The following is a 17619-nucleotide window of genomic DNA, read 5'->3' as shown; positions in this document are numbered from 1 at the left end:
GCAAAAATAACATAAAAAAAGTTTTTTTGCCCCTGTTTCTTGACACCTGTGCCCCATTTGCTTCCCTGGTCCTTATCATTGTGTTTGGTTAAAGTAAGATCTGAAAAAATAAATAGTTTATATGTATAAACTTAAGCTGGGGGAAAAAATCGTTGGGTTTGTCTGTATTGTGTCTATCCCTAGAACCAGAAAGTTTGGTAGAATTTATGCAAATTTTCTTCAAAACGGGTGTAACTCCAATTTCATACTGATTTTCCCCAAATTGTCATATATAATTCCCCCTTTCAAAAATAAACACAAACATGCCCATATTCCTTTGTACATGTGTTGCCTGCTTTATTAATCTCTGTGGTGGTGAGGGAGATAGTCAAGCACCGTAAAAACCTATATCCGTCAGTGCTGTAGAGATGACTCATGTGCAACTGGCTGCTGTGTTCATCTGGGGTACAACGTGGTGCAATGGACCTCCGTTCTTGTGATCTTTGGGGGCTCCATCACTAAAACCCCCACCGATGGAAGCAAGTTAGCCCCTATCCTGTGAATAAGAGCTAAGTTGTTGTCATCGGACAATCCATTTAAGTGTGCAGAGACTAACCTCTTCCTGTCTTTGCCCTAAAGCTGAGTCAGTAATAAGCTGCCCTCACATCCCATGATTCTTTGTGTTCATGAAGGAATGTAGTAGCAGAGTGAGATTCTAAAAGTAAATCTACTGAGCTCTGCATGGTGTGTACATACTGGAATGTATAGAGACTAGCCTTGCAGCTTTCATCACATGGCGCATGGAATAAGGGCTAAACAGAATACTTGCTGTGTAGATAGTGTCCAAAAAGCAGAAGTTTGGTGATGGGCTACCACAGAGGAGTCTACAACACAGCTTGAGTTGTAGATTCCGATTCCGAAAATTGTGCAGTATCACAGTCTGGCATGGAGAGACTGATAGGGAACACTTGAGCTCTTGTATTCACAATAATAATTCACAATTATTTGCATAATATTTATAGCTACAGATCTGAACAGACATATGACCTCCAGAGTAAGCAGTGAGTAGTTGCCCCTCCCTTCAGCAGTTAGAATAGGAGAGACAGCTGTAGCAGGGACAGGATAAACTGAGGAGGATAGCAAAGAAACTGCTGGACATAGGTAATTAAAGTAATAGGCAAAGCTGTCTTACATCACAAGATATATTGAGTTGTGAAAAATAAAATTATCAGGGTTGTTCTTTAATATCATATGGACAGAGGGACACACAATATGTACTTAGCAGCCAGACCTTTACCTTTAGATGTGCCTGTTCTGAATAGCGATAGCTTAGTAGTGTGTAAATTAGCAATGTGTTACTCCCTTGTGCAGCCCTCTCATGAGCTCCACAACAGCGATGCACAGGGCTTCCCTTATAACTGCGCGGCTATAAGCCGCCTCTGCCATGTGCCAGAATTAATGCCCCTACAGGGTACTGCAGATGGATCACTGCTCCTTTTTTGTCTGGTCTCTGCAAACAAAGGAAGCCAGCTTAATTTTTCCCAGTTTACTCGCGACTGTTTCTTCAGGAGACTCCGTCATATATTGTCTGCGTGGAGCTCGTGTAATAGATGGTATGTCAGAGCCCACCGCTGCACCAAATGTACTTTAATGAAAACACACGCTGCGGAGCCGGGAGATTATCCTATTAGTTCAACAGTTTCATAGTTAAATTGTTCAGGCAAAGATAATTGTGCAATAAGCAGCACTGAAGAATTTTACACACTGAGTTGGGCAAACAGCGAGAAGTAAAAATGACATTGCTTTACCTATATATCACCGATGCTGATTGTAAGCACAGGGCATGGGGTCAGCGGCTCCTCGGTAATAATGGATGTGTCAGGGAATGCTGCCCCTTCTGGAGGACCGTTCCATAGATATTGTATGGCTATATACACATTGCTGACTTATCCGTCAATGGATGATTGGCGGCGATGTAACGTACCGGACCCCCTTTGTCAAACATATATTGGTGGTAGGTGGCTTGTCATAACTTCTTAAAGAGTAAAAAAGAGACCAGAAAGCGGTACTCACCAAGAAAGTCTTCTTTATTTTGTGTCAGCCATAGGACAGGGAGGTAAAGCAAGCCACTAACGTCGGCGACAGACCATTTTGCACGTGACACGGCTAGATGAAGTGTAGGAGTGCGTGAAACGGTCCGTCATCAATGTTAGCGCCTTGCTTTGCCTCCCTGACCCAACATAAAGAAGACTTTTTTGGTGAGTGCCGCTTTCTGGTCTCTTTTTTTACAATTTTTGATCTGCTTATTTCTGAAGCAACACACTAAGTCTTCAGTAACACCCGATGCATTTGAGTGCCCTTGCCATTGAACACTATTCACACATCTGGTAATGCTGACTCATCTTTGAAACTGGTAGATTCACCAGCTTCGAATACTGACTGTTTCTGTTTTACTTCTTAAAGGGTGTTTCCAGGAATTCTTAAAAACCCTGTGGTAGTTGGGTGGTAAAAATAAAGAATGCTGCTTACTCATCCAGCTTCGGCTCCCTTGTCTCACATTGTTCTGGTGTTTTCAGGTTTTTGACCTGAGCGGTGTTGGAGGCTCAGCAGGTGGTTTGATATAGCACCCACTTTAGCCAATCAATGGCCTCCTGGGACAATGGGACAGCATCTACCCTGACTACGGGAAGTCCCTTACTTTGTTGTCACCATGCTCGAGGAGGCCACTCATTGCCCAAAGTGGGCCCTTAAACGTCCAAATTAGGATTGAAAACTGTACAGGAGGAACCAGAAGACAAAGTTGGGTAAGTATTATTTTTCTTAGCCACCCTTGCCCATCCCTTTAATTTTCTTTAGAGGGACAGAATAAGTACATGAAACTGTCCCTGATAGTGTCACTTACCCACAATCTAATAAATGGTCAGTGCCCCAACCCTCACACATTGGCGCCAATTCCCCAGACAGGGGTGTAGCTGGGGGAAAACAACTGGACTATGTTTGGGGAACAAGATACCACTGCCCCATTGACGCAATAAAGAATATTATATTTTGTGGGACTGAACTATTGATGTTTGGAAACCTCCATGAATCAACTATTTGAGAGCAAAAAAAGTCAATCCTCTTTGAGCTTACCTCCCAATCCTGGGGAAATAATAGGTGACAGTAGGTACAGTTGGAACGTCTTTTTCTTTTCTAGTAGGATTTTAGTGGCTTTTGAGGTTTGTAATAGCTGGGGGACAGCCAGATGTGTTGGGGTATCACACTCAAGAGCATGAGTGATGTACAGAAGAAACATTAAATACAATTGTATGAGGAAAAGGCAAGAGTAAAAGAAGGAAGTAGGTGTTTGGAGGATCAGAGGCTGCGCGTGCAGAGTTATTCACCCATAACATCCATTTCTGTTCTGGATATATCAGATCAGAATCACTACATGAATCCCCAGCCTAATACTGTATCAGAGCAACACATTCACACTGTAAAAATCCATTATAAAGGAGAAATTCTTTGTCACCATTTCTCCTATAAATGGTGACATCTTAACAATAAGTTTCTGGTGTTCATGCAATAAGCGATCCTTCCGAGTAAACAGTTTTAATTGATTTTACACGGTACAAGCCTCTGACACATAGACGGGTGCTGAAATGTGCAATAAAAGCCGAGTATACAGTGTAGGGATGATATATGAGTGCGACTAGAGTGTGGAGTGTCACTCACATTACATGACATGGCACAGGTTCTAAAGGAGTAATTAAAAAATGCAGACAGCATATTACAGGGCAGAGGGAGATGAGCAGATTGTACATAGTGTCCTATCTGCAGGTAGCATGTAATAGAGCAGAAGGATCTGAGCAGATTGTACATAGTCTCTTATCTGCAGGTAGCATGTAATAGAGCAGGAGGAGCTGAGCAGATTGTACATAGTGTCCTATCTGCAGGCGTAATGTTATAGAGCAGAGGGAGCTGAGCAGACTGTACATATTGTCCTATCTAAAGGCAGCATGTTGTAGAGCAGGAGGAGCTGAGCAGATTGTACATAGTGTCCTTTCTGAAGGTAGCATGTAATAGAGCAGGAGGAGCTGAGCAGATTGTACACAGTCTCCTATCTGCAGGCAGCCTGTTATAGATCAGGGGGAGCTGAGCCGATTGTACATAGTGTCCTATCTGTAGGCAAAATGTTATAGAGCAGAGGGAGCTGAGCAGATTATACAATTTGCAGGCATTGGTACTGGCACCTTTAACTCTGCTGAATATATAGAAAGAGCGGAGCTAAGTTTATCTGTTCCCTGTACAATGATGTTCCCAGTTTTTTGTCATACATCCGCAGTGAAACCTATTGAATAGTCTTAACAAAGAGAGAGGCATCATGGAGCTGTAAGGGTGAAGAGGACACATAGTATATGAGCCGTCACCTTTATTCTCTATCAGGAGCTGAGATTTTTGTTTTTACCTGAGGATATTGTTTCAGCTTTTTTGTTCCACTTTGAGTATTCTCCTCCTTCCTCCTGAGTATCTGATTCCTTTTATGTATGCCTGACACAGTTCACTCCTGCCCTGCAGAGCTCACAATCTAATATACCTTGCAGCATGGTGCCATGAATATGGATGCATCAGACGCTGTGTAACTATTCTTCTCCCCCTGTTGGTGTTTTCGGAGCTGTATCTGTCCCCGTTCTGTACCGCAGACTGTGGAGACATCCACCTCATATAAATAAATATTATTCCCGAAGCCTCGGAGCTCTGCAGGCAGCAGAAAGTTTAATCATGGTAAGGGACGACTACTACTACGAGGGAGCAAGACAATACGGAGGAGGCAAGAAGAAGGAGAGGGAGGAAGAGCGGAGGAGAGACAAGAATGAGACCGCTTAGAAGGGTGGGGGGACTGCAGGGAAGTTGGGAATTATAGAGCCTTGAGGTGTGCAGAACAGATTGAGAAAGCAAGAATCCTACGTCTCCCCTGAGACTTCGCTAAGAACATAGATTCTGCATACAGATGTTATCTGAAATCCCGTCATAGATGGAAGCATTAATCAAATGATAAGGTTTTAATGAATGTGCAGCTCCGATAGATGAGAAATTAGGACTGTATTATTGTGGCTGATTATGCTTCACACATCTTATGTCATACCTGTCTGTCTACTGTATGTCTCAAAACTGTACCCATCAGCTAGAACATTGAAGGGAATGCAATCAATGATATCAGTTCTTGAAGTTCATGAGTTTAAAGGGGTTGGCCAAGAATTGCTATTGATGGCCGACCTTCAGATGTCCATTTGAACTGGATTGTCGAGCAACAGAAGTATGTGGTCTGGTTTGATGAATGATATTTTCTTTGATATCATGTGGACAGCCAGGTAGATATGTAATATACCTACCACTGTGGCAAGCAACCACATTGGCTTAGGTAGTGTAATGCTCTGTGCATCATTGTGCTGGGAAACTGAGCTCTGACATTCATGTGGATACTACTTAGACTTCTACCACCTATATAAACATTGCTGAAGGTTCTCTTGCTGGTAGCTTTATTCCCTACTTGCAGTGTCAATAGATCCTTCCACATTGCAAAAAGTGTTCTGGAATGGTTTGAGGAACATAACAGAGTAATTCAACAGAACATCTTTGCCATATTCTGGAAAACCAGATACAGTCAATTAAAGTCTTTCAGGGCCTTGGGGAGTCCATACCTTGATGGCTCATATCTAATTTGGTGGCACAATGGGACCTATGAAATAGTCAGATGGTGGATGTAATGATGTGCACCAGAATTGATAAAAAGAAAGTGTTGAGTGGGGATATTAAAAGAGGGCAATACAGGAGGCACCACAGTTCTGTCCACGTTGTGTAGGTGGAAGAATGCAAGAGATAAAAGTACAAATTGATAGGATTCCTACTTTCTCACCTTAATGCCACGTTCACAAGTTTTGCTTGAAACGTTAGTGAAGTACATTGTGGAGGAGCTACTTCCGAATAATGATGGATTTAGAACTAAATTCAAGCTCAATGCATGAACAATCTCTGAATCGGTATTGTTGAATGGCATGGTCAGTAGTTAACAATCTCTCACCAAGAGGTCCACTGCCCAAACAAAGCCTCTGAGGCCTTTCTATAGGGAAAGGGGTGATGCACTTTTATGACGCCACCTTTTGGCAAGACCCAGTGTCTTCTCAGACACAACCTGTGACATATTAACGTATCTGGGTACATTATGTATTTATGATATTTGCATTTCGATAAATCAGTCTCCTAAGTGGGTCCAGCTCTGCAGTAGATCCAGACGCAATCTCTACCAGCTATGATCATAGTAAATGCAGTGGGTGGGTGTCGAACCAAAAATAATCCCAACTGGTAAGGATGGGGAGATTTATGTGCCTTCTCAACCAGAAAACTGCCGGAGAAAGCAAAATAAATCCCCCTCCCCCTAATATATCATCACTGATCGGTCATCCACTATAATTGTCTAAAAATGATGTAGCGCCATGAATTCTGGCCCACGTCCCCCCTCCCATAACCATACTTACCGTGATCGTACAGCGGTGGCTTCCAGCTTGCATTTTCACTCTGTGAATTATCTAAACCTTTAAGTTTGGCAGAAGGTGCTCTGTAAAACCATGTGATGTAAGCTATAAAAGGGTTGTGCTCCAAGGGAAGCAGGAACTAGGCCAAGAACCTGGAACACCTTCATTCAAAGACGGAATGTCAGCTTCTCTTCACTGCTCTGACTTACTGTCAGCTGTAAAGTGGTTGTGCTAATACACTGTCAGATATCTGATGAACCTGATTGTTTCTTAAAACTCAATGCTAAATTGTGGATTATAACCACTGGATGGTAAGAAAAATTAATTAGAATTGACAGTTTCATCTTAACAGGCCAGTGAGCAGTCCACTGCTGCCAATCAAGGCTTATATAAGGAATCCCATGAGACTATTTCTGGGAAAATGGAAAATTGAAGCTTCCTAGCACTTCTACATAAATGTGTCATCCATTTAGGCTACGTGCACACAAGCGTTGTCTTTGGCCATGTGTTATCAGTTGTTTCCATGAATGGCACATCGACCCATGTCTTTTGATGGGATTGTGGTTTCCACTACCCGTGTAAGATCCATCTGTCCAAGCCTCATAATTTAGAGCAGGTCCTTTTCCTACAGGGGTCTGTTGGACAGACTTTTCTATTGCATAAGTAGACCTCCCATGTTTGTTCATCTTTAGACCCTAGCCTACATAACCGTACCCAAACCAACTTCTTCTGACCTTAATAACAAATTCTGCTCTCCCTGACCATGGCCTGTAACAAATGTTCCGTTTTCTGGACTTGGAAACCCTGACACTTACAAGTGTTGTCAATGCTAAACCCCTTTAAGAAACATAAACAATTTTATAGTGGTTTTGTTTTCAGCAATAAGTGAAATGTTTTTATATGAATCTGAATCAGGATCAGTACCGAGGACAGCGGCCACCGTGTGTGAGATTATACTGGAGCAGATCAGACAGGTCCCAGTTATTTTCCTTGATGCGTTATGTATTTCACATAAAGCATGACATACATAAAGTGTTACCACTCTTCGACTTGCTGTCAGTGAATAGAAAGATCATGATTTACATCCAGATAATAGAAGCCCTCATACTGTGCAACTTCCCAGGTTCCTGGCACACTACAGCGTTCTCTAAAACCCTGACCGCAGTCCTAATAAAATCATGGCAGCAGCGGAGTCTGTGCAGTTTTGCCATGTTTTTATGCTCTGCCAAGTTTGTAGTCTTCATTGGTTTATGGTTTTGTCCTTGTATTGTGCGAAGGCGCGGAGACAAAGGAATAGTTTTTACCTGTCTGCCAATGATCTGATTCTGATGCATTGCACCCACGTTGGGTTCATGTTGTCAGGAGCTTCTGGTTGTCTAAAGGAAACTGTTTTATAAGGATAATAAAATAGATATTGACCTATTCAGAATGTTATAGTGAAGATTATTTGTCTCCTGCTGTAACTTCCAGACATTTAGGACTAATCATATATCAACTCCTTTCTGATATGTGAGTAGTCACAACACTGGTGAGTGTTAGGGTATTTCAACACCCCCATGGTCATCCTGTGAAGCTGGATATAAAGCCAAATACATAATGGTAGGTTAGTTGGCTTTGTGTGTCGTAGCAAAATAATAGGAATTAGAAAAACCCCACAAAACATAGATACTTTGGTAAATAACAATTTGTGTGATATACTTCATTAAGTAAAGCAGCTTCTCGGTCCCTTTTTCCTGCTTGTTTCTCCTGTAGTGAGCAGTGCATCTGAAAGCCTAAGATCCGTCCATCACAGACAAAGAGGCTAAGAGGTTCAGTTACGCTTTAAGTTGTGATCACTTATCAACACTTTTGGATGCTGATATGACTCATGGAATTGGGGATAGTGAGACCAAACAGATCAGGCCAGGTCCGATGAGAAGCTCCTGAGTCCTTTATAGGAATGAAGTGATAATCTCTCTGTTAGTCTCATAGAGGTGAATGGAGGGTTTGTGAGTGCATGATACTACTCACAGAGGAGATTCGGTGACCTGTGTTTCTTATAATGGGGCCCCGATGGCCTCAAACCTCTAGCCTCTTAATCCCTGATTTACCACTGATCCACTTTCCACCGCTCTAATGTCTATAGGCAGGACTTCTATCTCATTGGCCTTTAACCTGGATATTTTACCTGATTGTTTTCTGATGCTGCCACATACCTTTCATGAGACATAGAATTAGTGCATTTAGTGCACATCAATACATTTTATCGCTCGCAATTCAACCAGCGAGTTAATTTAATTTTCATCTAATTCTCACTTCATTATGTGCCATGTGTTCAATATTTGTACCATCGGGCTTTTCTTCATTTAACAATTTGTGTTTTTTCTGATTTGATTATCTGCTTCCCTGGTTATAGGACTGATATAATAATATATTGTGTTCTCAGGCGCCTTACAATGTGGGAAATCTTAAAGGAGTAAAAACCTAAAAGACCTGACTTGTTGTAGTGATCCAGGGACCAGTAGCAACATAGGTAATGGCCGGGCCAGCACCCGGTATACCAGGGCTGCATATAAACAATGTGGGGGGGGGGGGGGTTGAGGAGGAGCTGTGTAAAATCCTTATTGGGTGAGGAGGGGCTGTAAATAATCCATTGGTGAAGGCGGATGCATATAATCCATGGGGTGTGAGGAGGGTTTGCAAATACTCAATGGGAAGTGTGGAGGGGTTGCATATAATCCACACGGGTAATGGGGATGCATATAATACATGGGGTTGAGGGGTAGGCATATATTCCATGGATGATGAGAGGGGGTTGCATAAAATCCATGGGGAGTGAGGAGGAGCTGCATATAATCCATGGGGGTGAGTGGGATGCATATAACCCATGGAATTCAGTAGGGGCTGCATTAAATCCAGGGGGGAGGAGGGGCTGCAAATAGTGGAGGGGGACTGCATATAATTAATCTATGGAAGGTGAGGGGGGCCCGTGCTCTACATAATTATTCCATGAGATGGGGAGTAAGGAGGCTGTATATATTTAATCCATAGGGGTGAGGGGGTGTCCACTGTCCACTTTCTTTGTGTCTCCCACCATAATGCCATGATGAGTGCCCCTATATATTCTATGGATGCAGTTGACCATTATTTGTTTTATAAAGATCACTTTAGGTAGATCTACTTTGGCTGAGATGCAAAAGATGTATTGACATGGATTCTCATACAGCCCTTAAAGTGATTTACAAGCCGACAAGACAAACCCTTGGAGCTGAGAAATAAAAAATATGAGATACTCATCCACTTATGCCATCCATCCAATTCCCTTACCACAACTCTGCTTCCAATAGAATAAGCGATGAGGCTGCCATGACTGCCGTGGCCAATCACTGACCTCGGTGGTCATCTAGGCACATCTATGACTGCAGCTATTAAGTGGTATAAAACCTGTTATGTCTGTGCTGTCTGCTACGTCAAATACTGTTCCTCAGATTTATTCTCCACTTGATTTCAGTAACTCATTGCTAATTATCTTCTCCTCACTAAACTCTTTTTTTTTTCCCTTTATTTTGAATGTATATGTCCGTCCATTGCACTGTGCCAGTCACTACACTGGTGACCTGTTCAGCATCAAATCACAGTAGTCCAACACCACCATCTATGACCTTCCATGATGTTGATGTTCCACCAACTATCCAAATCTATCATCTTCTATAATCAAACCTTCCACTCTTCTCATGTGCTACACCGTTTCTATGGAATGCACCACCCTGAACGGTCACGCTCTTTACGCATATTGTTAAGCACATCTAGTCAGGAGGCCCTGTTGTATTTCCCAATTTTCCGCCCTTCCTTTTACCCTTCCGCATTGGCAAAGTCACTTTATAAAGATTACCAAAGATGATTTTTTAAAGCTTAGGGCATAATGTTCTTACTTCCCACTTTTTTACTTGTTTGAAGGCACATTACATTTTGATGCCTAGCGATCAAGAGTTCTGCTATACGCTTTCCAAAGTGATTTTTAGGCATCCCAGACAAATCGCTCATCTTTGTCTTTAGTAGTTTGCTGCAGCTTCTTCTCCACTTTGTCTCCAAGGCTCTCTCTTACTTTAGTTGCTTATATCTCGGATTTATCGATAATCCTTTTCATGAAAATCTCACTGAAGAAGAAATCCTGGCATTAGATGCAGACAGTAGCCATGTCCTCTTGTGCGGAGCCTCGGGGGATTAGCCAGTAATGCGTCGGGTGTTAGCACATGCAATTAGCTGTTCTTCTTGCCGTCAGCGATGTCTGTATCTCAGCTGTCTGTATTTGAAGGGGATAAATGGTTTGTGTAAACACATAATTTGTTTTTCTGTAATTTGTAATCTATGTACATAATGTATTGGGGTGTGCACACAGCAGAGCTTACTATGGGCCATCTGCAACATCCCCCACCAGGGCCTAGCTTTTTCTTGGGGCCTGGAGGCAGCTGGAGCCCAGAATACCGGAGTGTTTAGAGGTTGCGGCCTACGGCACACTGATGTCACGGTGCTTGGTATGGAGACCAAAGGGTTGTCCTACAGCCTGGCAGGTCTCCAGCAGGTGGTGTGTGCAAGAAATATGGAGGGAGAAGCTGATGGACTGGTTCTCCCTGGGGCAACCCCTAAGTGTCTGGTAGATAAGTCTCTGGGTAATGGATGGAGAGCCCGAGGTGGTAGACAGCCGTATCCAGGGATCAGACGGAGGCAACGTTGTGCAAATTACCTGACGGTTCTTTATTTAACAGGTAGCAGGCAACGGGCCACACAATCAACAGCAGATTCTGGTACTGGAGTGGTCATAGAGAGTGGTCCTCAGGAATAGTGCACCAGCTTGGTAGTAGATGCAGGATGGGATGGAGCTGTGTCCAAGCAGTGGAAGATGCAGCTCTGGATTTGAGTCTCCTGATTCTGGTCCTGGGATTAGTTTACGTGTCAGTACTGAAGGTACTGACCACCTGTACTGACCACCGAGGTGTCCTCGTGGTCAGGTGGTAGCACCTCTCCAAATACAGCCACATCATTGGATAATAACTTACACCCATTTAACTATTGCCTGTTCAGGCAGGATCTACAGCTGCTATTACATAATGACCAGGTTCCAGAACCTTCATAGTGGGTTCGCAACTCCCCCTAACAGCTTCTGACCTGGAGAGGGCGCTATTTGCAACTACCTGCCTGCCTATGTATTGGCAGGGGTGTTGCACATCCATAATGTACTGTAAATATGGATATAAAACAATAAACTGGAGATACTGGGCCGGATATATTATTCTGACTTTACACTAGAAAGAACATCTTTGGCTCCCGCCAGCTTTGTGTGGCGGCAGCACTGTGTCTGACAAGACAGTAAAAGCGTGCCGTCTAGTTATGGGGAGGTCCTATCAGTGATATGATAGCTCTTCACAGATGACTGTACATATAACACTCTACATATAGCTCTATTAAATGCTGCCTGCAAATAGGACACTGAACAATATCCCCATCTCTTCCTGCTGTATAACATGCTGTCTACTGATAGGGCAATATGTACAATCAGCCCAGCTCCTCCTGTTCTATAATATGCTACCTACAGATAGGACACTATGTAAAATCTGCTCAGCTCATATATATAATTTTGTGTAGAGCCATAGTGGGTAGAAAGCTGTATGACAACATTACGGCCTTTATTTTGAATTTCTATTTCTCGCTCTAAAACTTCATGTAGCCACACCCCCCCCCCCCCCCCCCCCTTGGGGTCAGCAGTCCTCCTCGCTATGTATCTGGACAGCCCAGTATCGATCACCTTGACTTTTAGTAGACAGCTGGAAAAACCCCTTGGAAAGTGCATGTACATGAGTGCCAAGTCCCTGTGGCACTTTGTTCTGCAGTAAATATTATGGCACATGCCTCGGGATTTAGCATGTTGCTCTGCAGCACTGTTCTCACTTCACATGATAACGCTTCAGTATTTTTCTCTTCAAAAAAAAAAAAAAAATTCTGTATTGATGACTTGTCTCTTATAAAAGATTAAAAAAGAGGCTTCTGTGCAATGACTATGCAATGTGTGTTTCTGGCTGTTCCTCATCATGCTTCTCTCTTGTGTCTTGGCAGCTGGGAGGATGTGGGATCCTTGGAGTCGGTATCTGGTTGGCAGTCACCCAGGGGAACTTTGCCACGCTCTCCTCTTCTTTCCCGTCACTGTCTGCTGCCAACTTGTTGATAGCTACAGGAACTATCGTGATGATCGTGGGTTTCCTGGGCTGCATCGGTGCTATTAAAGAGAACAAATACCTACTGCTGAGTGTAAGTACGTCTCGCTGTGGGAGTTGTATAGTAGTGGGCTTCCTGGTAATAGAGGAAAACAAGGAGTACAACTGAAATTTCGGATATACCTAAACTGGTATCACACACACAAATGTCCATTGACATAGAAAAGTAAATGAATATTTGAGTGCCTACAGCTCCATAACACTAAGCTACAGCCAATACTAGGTATAGCACCATATTATAAGAATATTAGCAGCTAAAAGTATAGTCTTATGAAAAAAGATCTATTATTCAAATGGGATCCATCAGGATCTGGAGGTATAAGGGTCCATTCACACGCGGTATGCCCGCCGTGCGGGCATACCGCCGTGTGCTGGAGAGGAGGAGGAGGTGACCCCTCCCCCCTCCATAGAGAATAGCGGCGCACGGCCGCACACACGCCAAAAGATAGAGCATGCTCTATCTTTTTGCAGTGTGCGGGCCAGAACGGTGCCACACATGTGTGGCACCGTATCTACGCCGCTATTGCCGTCTATGGGGACGTACATGCGGCCGCAAATTTGCGGCTGCATGTATGTCCCTGCAGACGGCCATGTGAATGAGCCCTAAAGCGGTAAACTAGGACTCTTACAGCATCAATTCTATGGGTTTTAAGCACAACTGTAAGATTTGTGTTTCACAAATCAATAGCTCTTGGGATGCAGAACTACATTGCCAATTACTTTGTTACCTATACCCAGCAGTTCTTTTGCTATCCTCCTCAGTGTAGTACAGACCGGAAGTAGCTGCTTCCCCTTCCTGTGCTGAAAAGTCCTGTAAGTCCTTTATTGTAAATAAAGCTGAAAAATCTACTGACTCACAGCTGGGAAGGGGCTGCTGCTCCCTGCCCACGAGGAGGAAGGAGGAGGAGGTCATGTGACAGTGCTCTCTGTATATGTTCAGGACTGTGGATACGGATGTCTCCTACACAAAATAGTGAGGTATCTCCCCTGTTCTCTACCCGTTCCTCCATGCCAGTCTGTGATTCTACAGAACTTTCTCTCTCTCCACCTCATGCTGCTCACTCATTTTGTAGTCTTCAGTTGGTGCAGAGAAGCTATTAACCCTTAGTACTCAGTGCACAGACTATACACTTCATGTAACTATCTTACTTACAATTTCTACTACTTATTACATGTTCCCTGCTCCTCCATGTGAAGGAAGCTGCCAGGCTGTTCCCCATGTACATCCTGCATTTACACTATGCAGTGTTCAGTGGATTTACTTGTAGGAATCTCACTAGATTTGCTGCTAAATTACACAATGAGAGAACACAATGTATCATGGGATCTGTGGGCAGAGTGAATTGGAATCAGCTTCAGGAAAGATACAGGAAGAGGTTAGTATCTGCCGCTCCACCACTTGTGAAAAAGATTTTTATCAAACACTTTCAGAACTAAAAATCCTTAGGTCTGGAAAGAAAATTGCAAGAAACACAATATGAGCATCATTCTGTTTCTAAAGGGAAAAATCATATGATAATTTGGTAAAATTATTACAACTTCAGAGTTACGCTTCAAGGATTCCTAATAGCTCCAAGTGTATGAGACCCTATATTAAACTTTGATTGGCTCCAAAATATCAGTAGAGGAATGGAAACTTAGATGCCCTATGTATGTGGGTACATTAACAGCATACACGGCCAACGCATGTGAACCGGGTCATCTGATTGTAGTCTGGTGATCTGTATTGAATTATTGGTAATTGCTGGTACAAACTGAATACAGGCTGAGGCATAAGAAATATAATTATGACGGAGGTATGACACTCGATGACTATGTATTACCAAGTATTATATGGTATTACCATCCAGGCCACTATGTTTGGAAGTATGATATGGTCTGGTTTGTGTTTAGGATAGGTGCTGTTGTGTGATGGTGTCTGCTTTTCTTCTGCGAATTCTGGTGACAGATACAGAGAGCAGAATCAGTAGACTGATACATCACATCAGGTCACCAATATCTCAGTATATGCCAGTGTTTAGGGAAAAGAGATCTGGACTGCACATCCAAACGTTATAAAATTTTGGTTAAATTTTCATGGTGACCTTGTTTTAGTGGCTCTCTTTTCTAATCTATCTATTTCCTGTATTGACAATCCAGTAAATGAGGTCATTAGGAGCCGGGCCTTGTTGTCCTTGTAAGATGTATGGTGTTCAGTTTACAATGACATCTGTCTCTAATGACCTTATTTTTTATAGACCACCGGCGATCACTGGACAGGTTAAAAATGTACAGATCAGAGGACAAGAGAACAGCAATGTCATTCCAGTGGCTTCTTGTGATGTCACATTCCCCATCATTACAGAGGTCATGAATCTCTGACTGATTGAATCTACTTCCCATATGGCAGGAGAGCATCAAGGCTGCTACTTTACATTGCACATTTCTTAACGTTTTTGATAGTTGTGCCATCTTTTTTTCAGCTTTTTCCTGTGAAGGTTCTTTTTTTTTCTATCCACAGTACAATTTGCACAAATTCAAAATTCCAGAACCCTATGGGAAGTCTCATAGGATCCATTATATGTAGCATAGCTCTACTGAAATATTCTTCGCTGTAGGGCCCTCGGATCATCCCATATGATGCACTAATGCCTTCCTGTGTATACATCTTCACCTTTCTAAGAGATTTACAAACATTTTGTTTTTATTTAATGCCTTAGTTCTGTGAACCACAAAAACTAGACCGCTCGCCCTCCTCCGGCACAATATTTCTTAATATAACTGGAGGTTTGTAGCTCGTTCAGGTTGATAAAGTCCTTTATCTTTGCAGTATTGATCCACTTATAAAAGAGACAATCGTCCTCCTTTACCCAAAGTTTGCCCCTTTAGCTGCAGTGTGTCAGCACAGAGAGCAGAAAGGTTAACCGTGATCTTACAGAGGATGCCAGCTGTGTGACATTCAATCCTCGCAGCTCAAACGCCGAGCAACTGCGGCATGAAATATTACAGAGGAGAAGTCAGGAGCTGAGGGAAGAGCAGGAAATAAAAACACACTTTACAGCTGGCCCAGGAGGCTTCAAGCGGGAACTTAGATTGATTTTACTATCTCTGTACGTACCGCAGAGATGGCAGCGGCACCAGTGCGGTTATTTTGTGATGGATCCGAGGAAGAGGTGGGGATTACGGATGCACATTTCTATTATAACTTGTGACACATCTTTTAATAACCACAGCGCAGTTTCCACCTTATTCTCCGTGAAACATTTCATTTTCTGGTTTCAAAGCCATCAGTGGTTAGAAAGTACATGGAACAATGTCATTTTCTAATCTAAAGTTCTGTTCTCAGCGGTTCGCAAGACAGGAGTCGCAAAGGGTCACCAGCAAAATGGTGCAAAGCAATTCTTCTGAAACTCTGTGCCGTAGCTTTTGATAAGTTTTGGAGTGCTGCTACCTTCACTACCCAGGTCTGCTGTACTGATAGATGAGGTCCCATTATCAAAGATCACATGAAGGACAGTAACATGTATACGTTGTTCATGTTCCCCTTGAAGAGCAGAACGTGGCACTTGTGGGTTCAAGCCATCAATGTAAAATATGAGTTGTGCAGGGAAATAGCTAAAGGCGTATGGACTTTGATGCAAATCGTTACTTTGAAATCACCTGCGCAACAGTAAAAAAAATTTCCTTTGTGTTCCAATAATTGCTCTCTGTGTGTAATAATAACTCCTTGTGCCTTTCCTCATCGCACCAAACACCATTTGTTTAAAGTGCCTTGTAAACGTTATAAAACCCCAAAAATCATGGTTCACCTACCCCACTGCGGCCTATCAGTGATCTCAGTGAGCCCCAGTGACTTTACATGTTCTATGTTACCGAGCTTGCTGAAGCCACCACATACCCCAGTCCCCATGGGGTTTTTCGGGAAAACACCTTAAATGTTGAGATTTCTCTGCAAAATCTGTTGTCCCCACTGGGAATACATTCTATTTTCTCAGTTTGAACTAAACATTATGACCATTGATCTTTCAGTATAGTTACTGTACCTAAAAATATCCCTTTTCTTGGCCATTAGTGTTATATCCTTCAATATATTATCAAGAGCGATTAACTTTATGAAAGTCATATCTATATTTCCTGTAGAGTTGGGAAATGGAGGGCAATAAAGTCTGAGCGGTGCCCTGAGGAACATCCTCATTATCACCCTCCAAAGTCTTCTTTATTGTCTGGGAAGTCGGATGGCATAAGCACTATGACATGTATTGTGTGGCACAGCAGGTCTTCCTCCGGTACCACGCTGTCTACAATAGGGAAGCTCTTGGTCATTTAATGGCCTCTATCTTTTCTCCTAGTTCATAAATAGTTGTCCCCTCTACACAGAAGGATCTTTTTGTGTGCACCTCCAGCTATCTAATCGCCTACCACTAGTTATTGGGACTAAGGAAGCACATTGCTGATTTCATTCCTCCCTTAATGAAACTCCTCGCATTGTGGAAATGTAATTTCTAGAGGGAAGAAGTAAGAGAACAAGGGTACTGAGAAAAGATATTATGTCTTTATTGCTTTTTTTACCTAATATAATCATGTAGAAAATCCCCTGCCTGCTTTCCAGGAACAGACTGTGCTGGGTTGCCTGAAACCTCCCTCCCCCCAGCCTGTTGTAAAATGTAACTCCATTATATCCATGTTTGGTTTCAGTTGTATAACAATAAGCAAAAACACAGAACTGTAGTAATTATCTGATGTGGGGTGTTTTGCGCTGAAGACATTTGATTTGTCCCTAAAAGCCTTGGTCATAGCTAAAATATTGAATAGTGGAAGTGTCCTGTGTTGTGCAAGAAAGTGCATTCTAGAGCACAGGAGCATCACAAGAGGTTCTTCATGGACAGGAAAGGAAGGTTGTG

General features: G+C 42.8%; 1 protein-coding gene across 7 annotated transcripts in view; it reads left to right on the top strand.

Annotated features, from left to right (window-relative positions):
* TSPAN4 (tetraspanin 4) overlaps positions 1 to 17619 on the top strand; it is a 430281-nt gene that overhangs the window by 377042 nt on the left and 35620 nt on the right. For all 7 annotated transcript variants that reach the window (XM_072118168.1, XM_072118169.1, XM_072118171.1 and 4 more), the window contains one exon: positions 12582 to 12773. In XM_072118168.1, coding sequence (XP_071974269.1) covers positions 12582 to 12773 — 192 coding nt within the window. The remainder of the gene's footprint in view (positions 1 to 12581; positions 12774 to 17619) is intronic.

Source organism: Engystomops pustulosus, chromosome 7 (assembly GCF_040894005.1).
Source record: "Engystomops pustulosus chromosome 7, aEngPut4.maternal, whole genome shotgun sequence".
Taxonomy (NCBI): Eukaryota; Metazoa; Chordata; class Amphibia; order Anura; family Leptodactylidae; genus Engystomops; species Engystomops pustulosus.
Note: the sequence above shows the minus strand (reverse complement) of the source record. Positions and strands in the feature narration are given on the sequence as shown.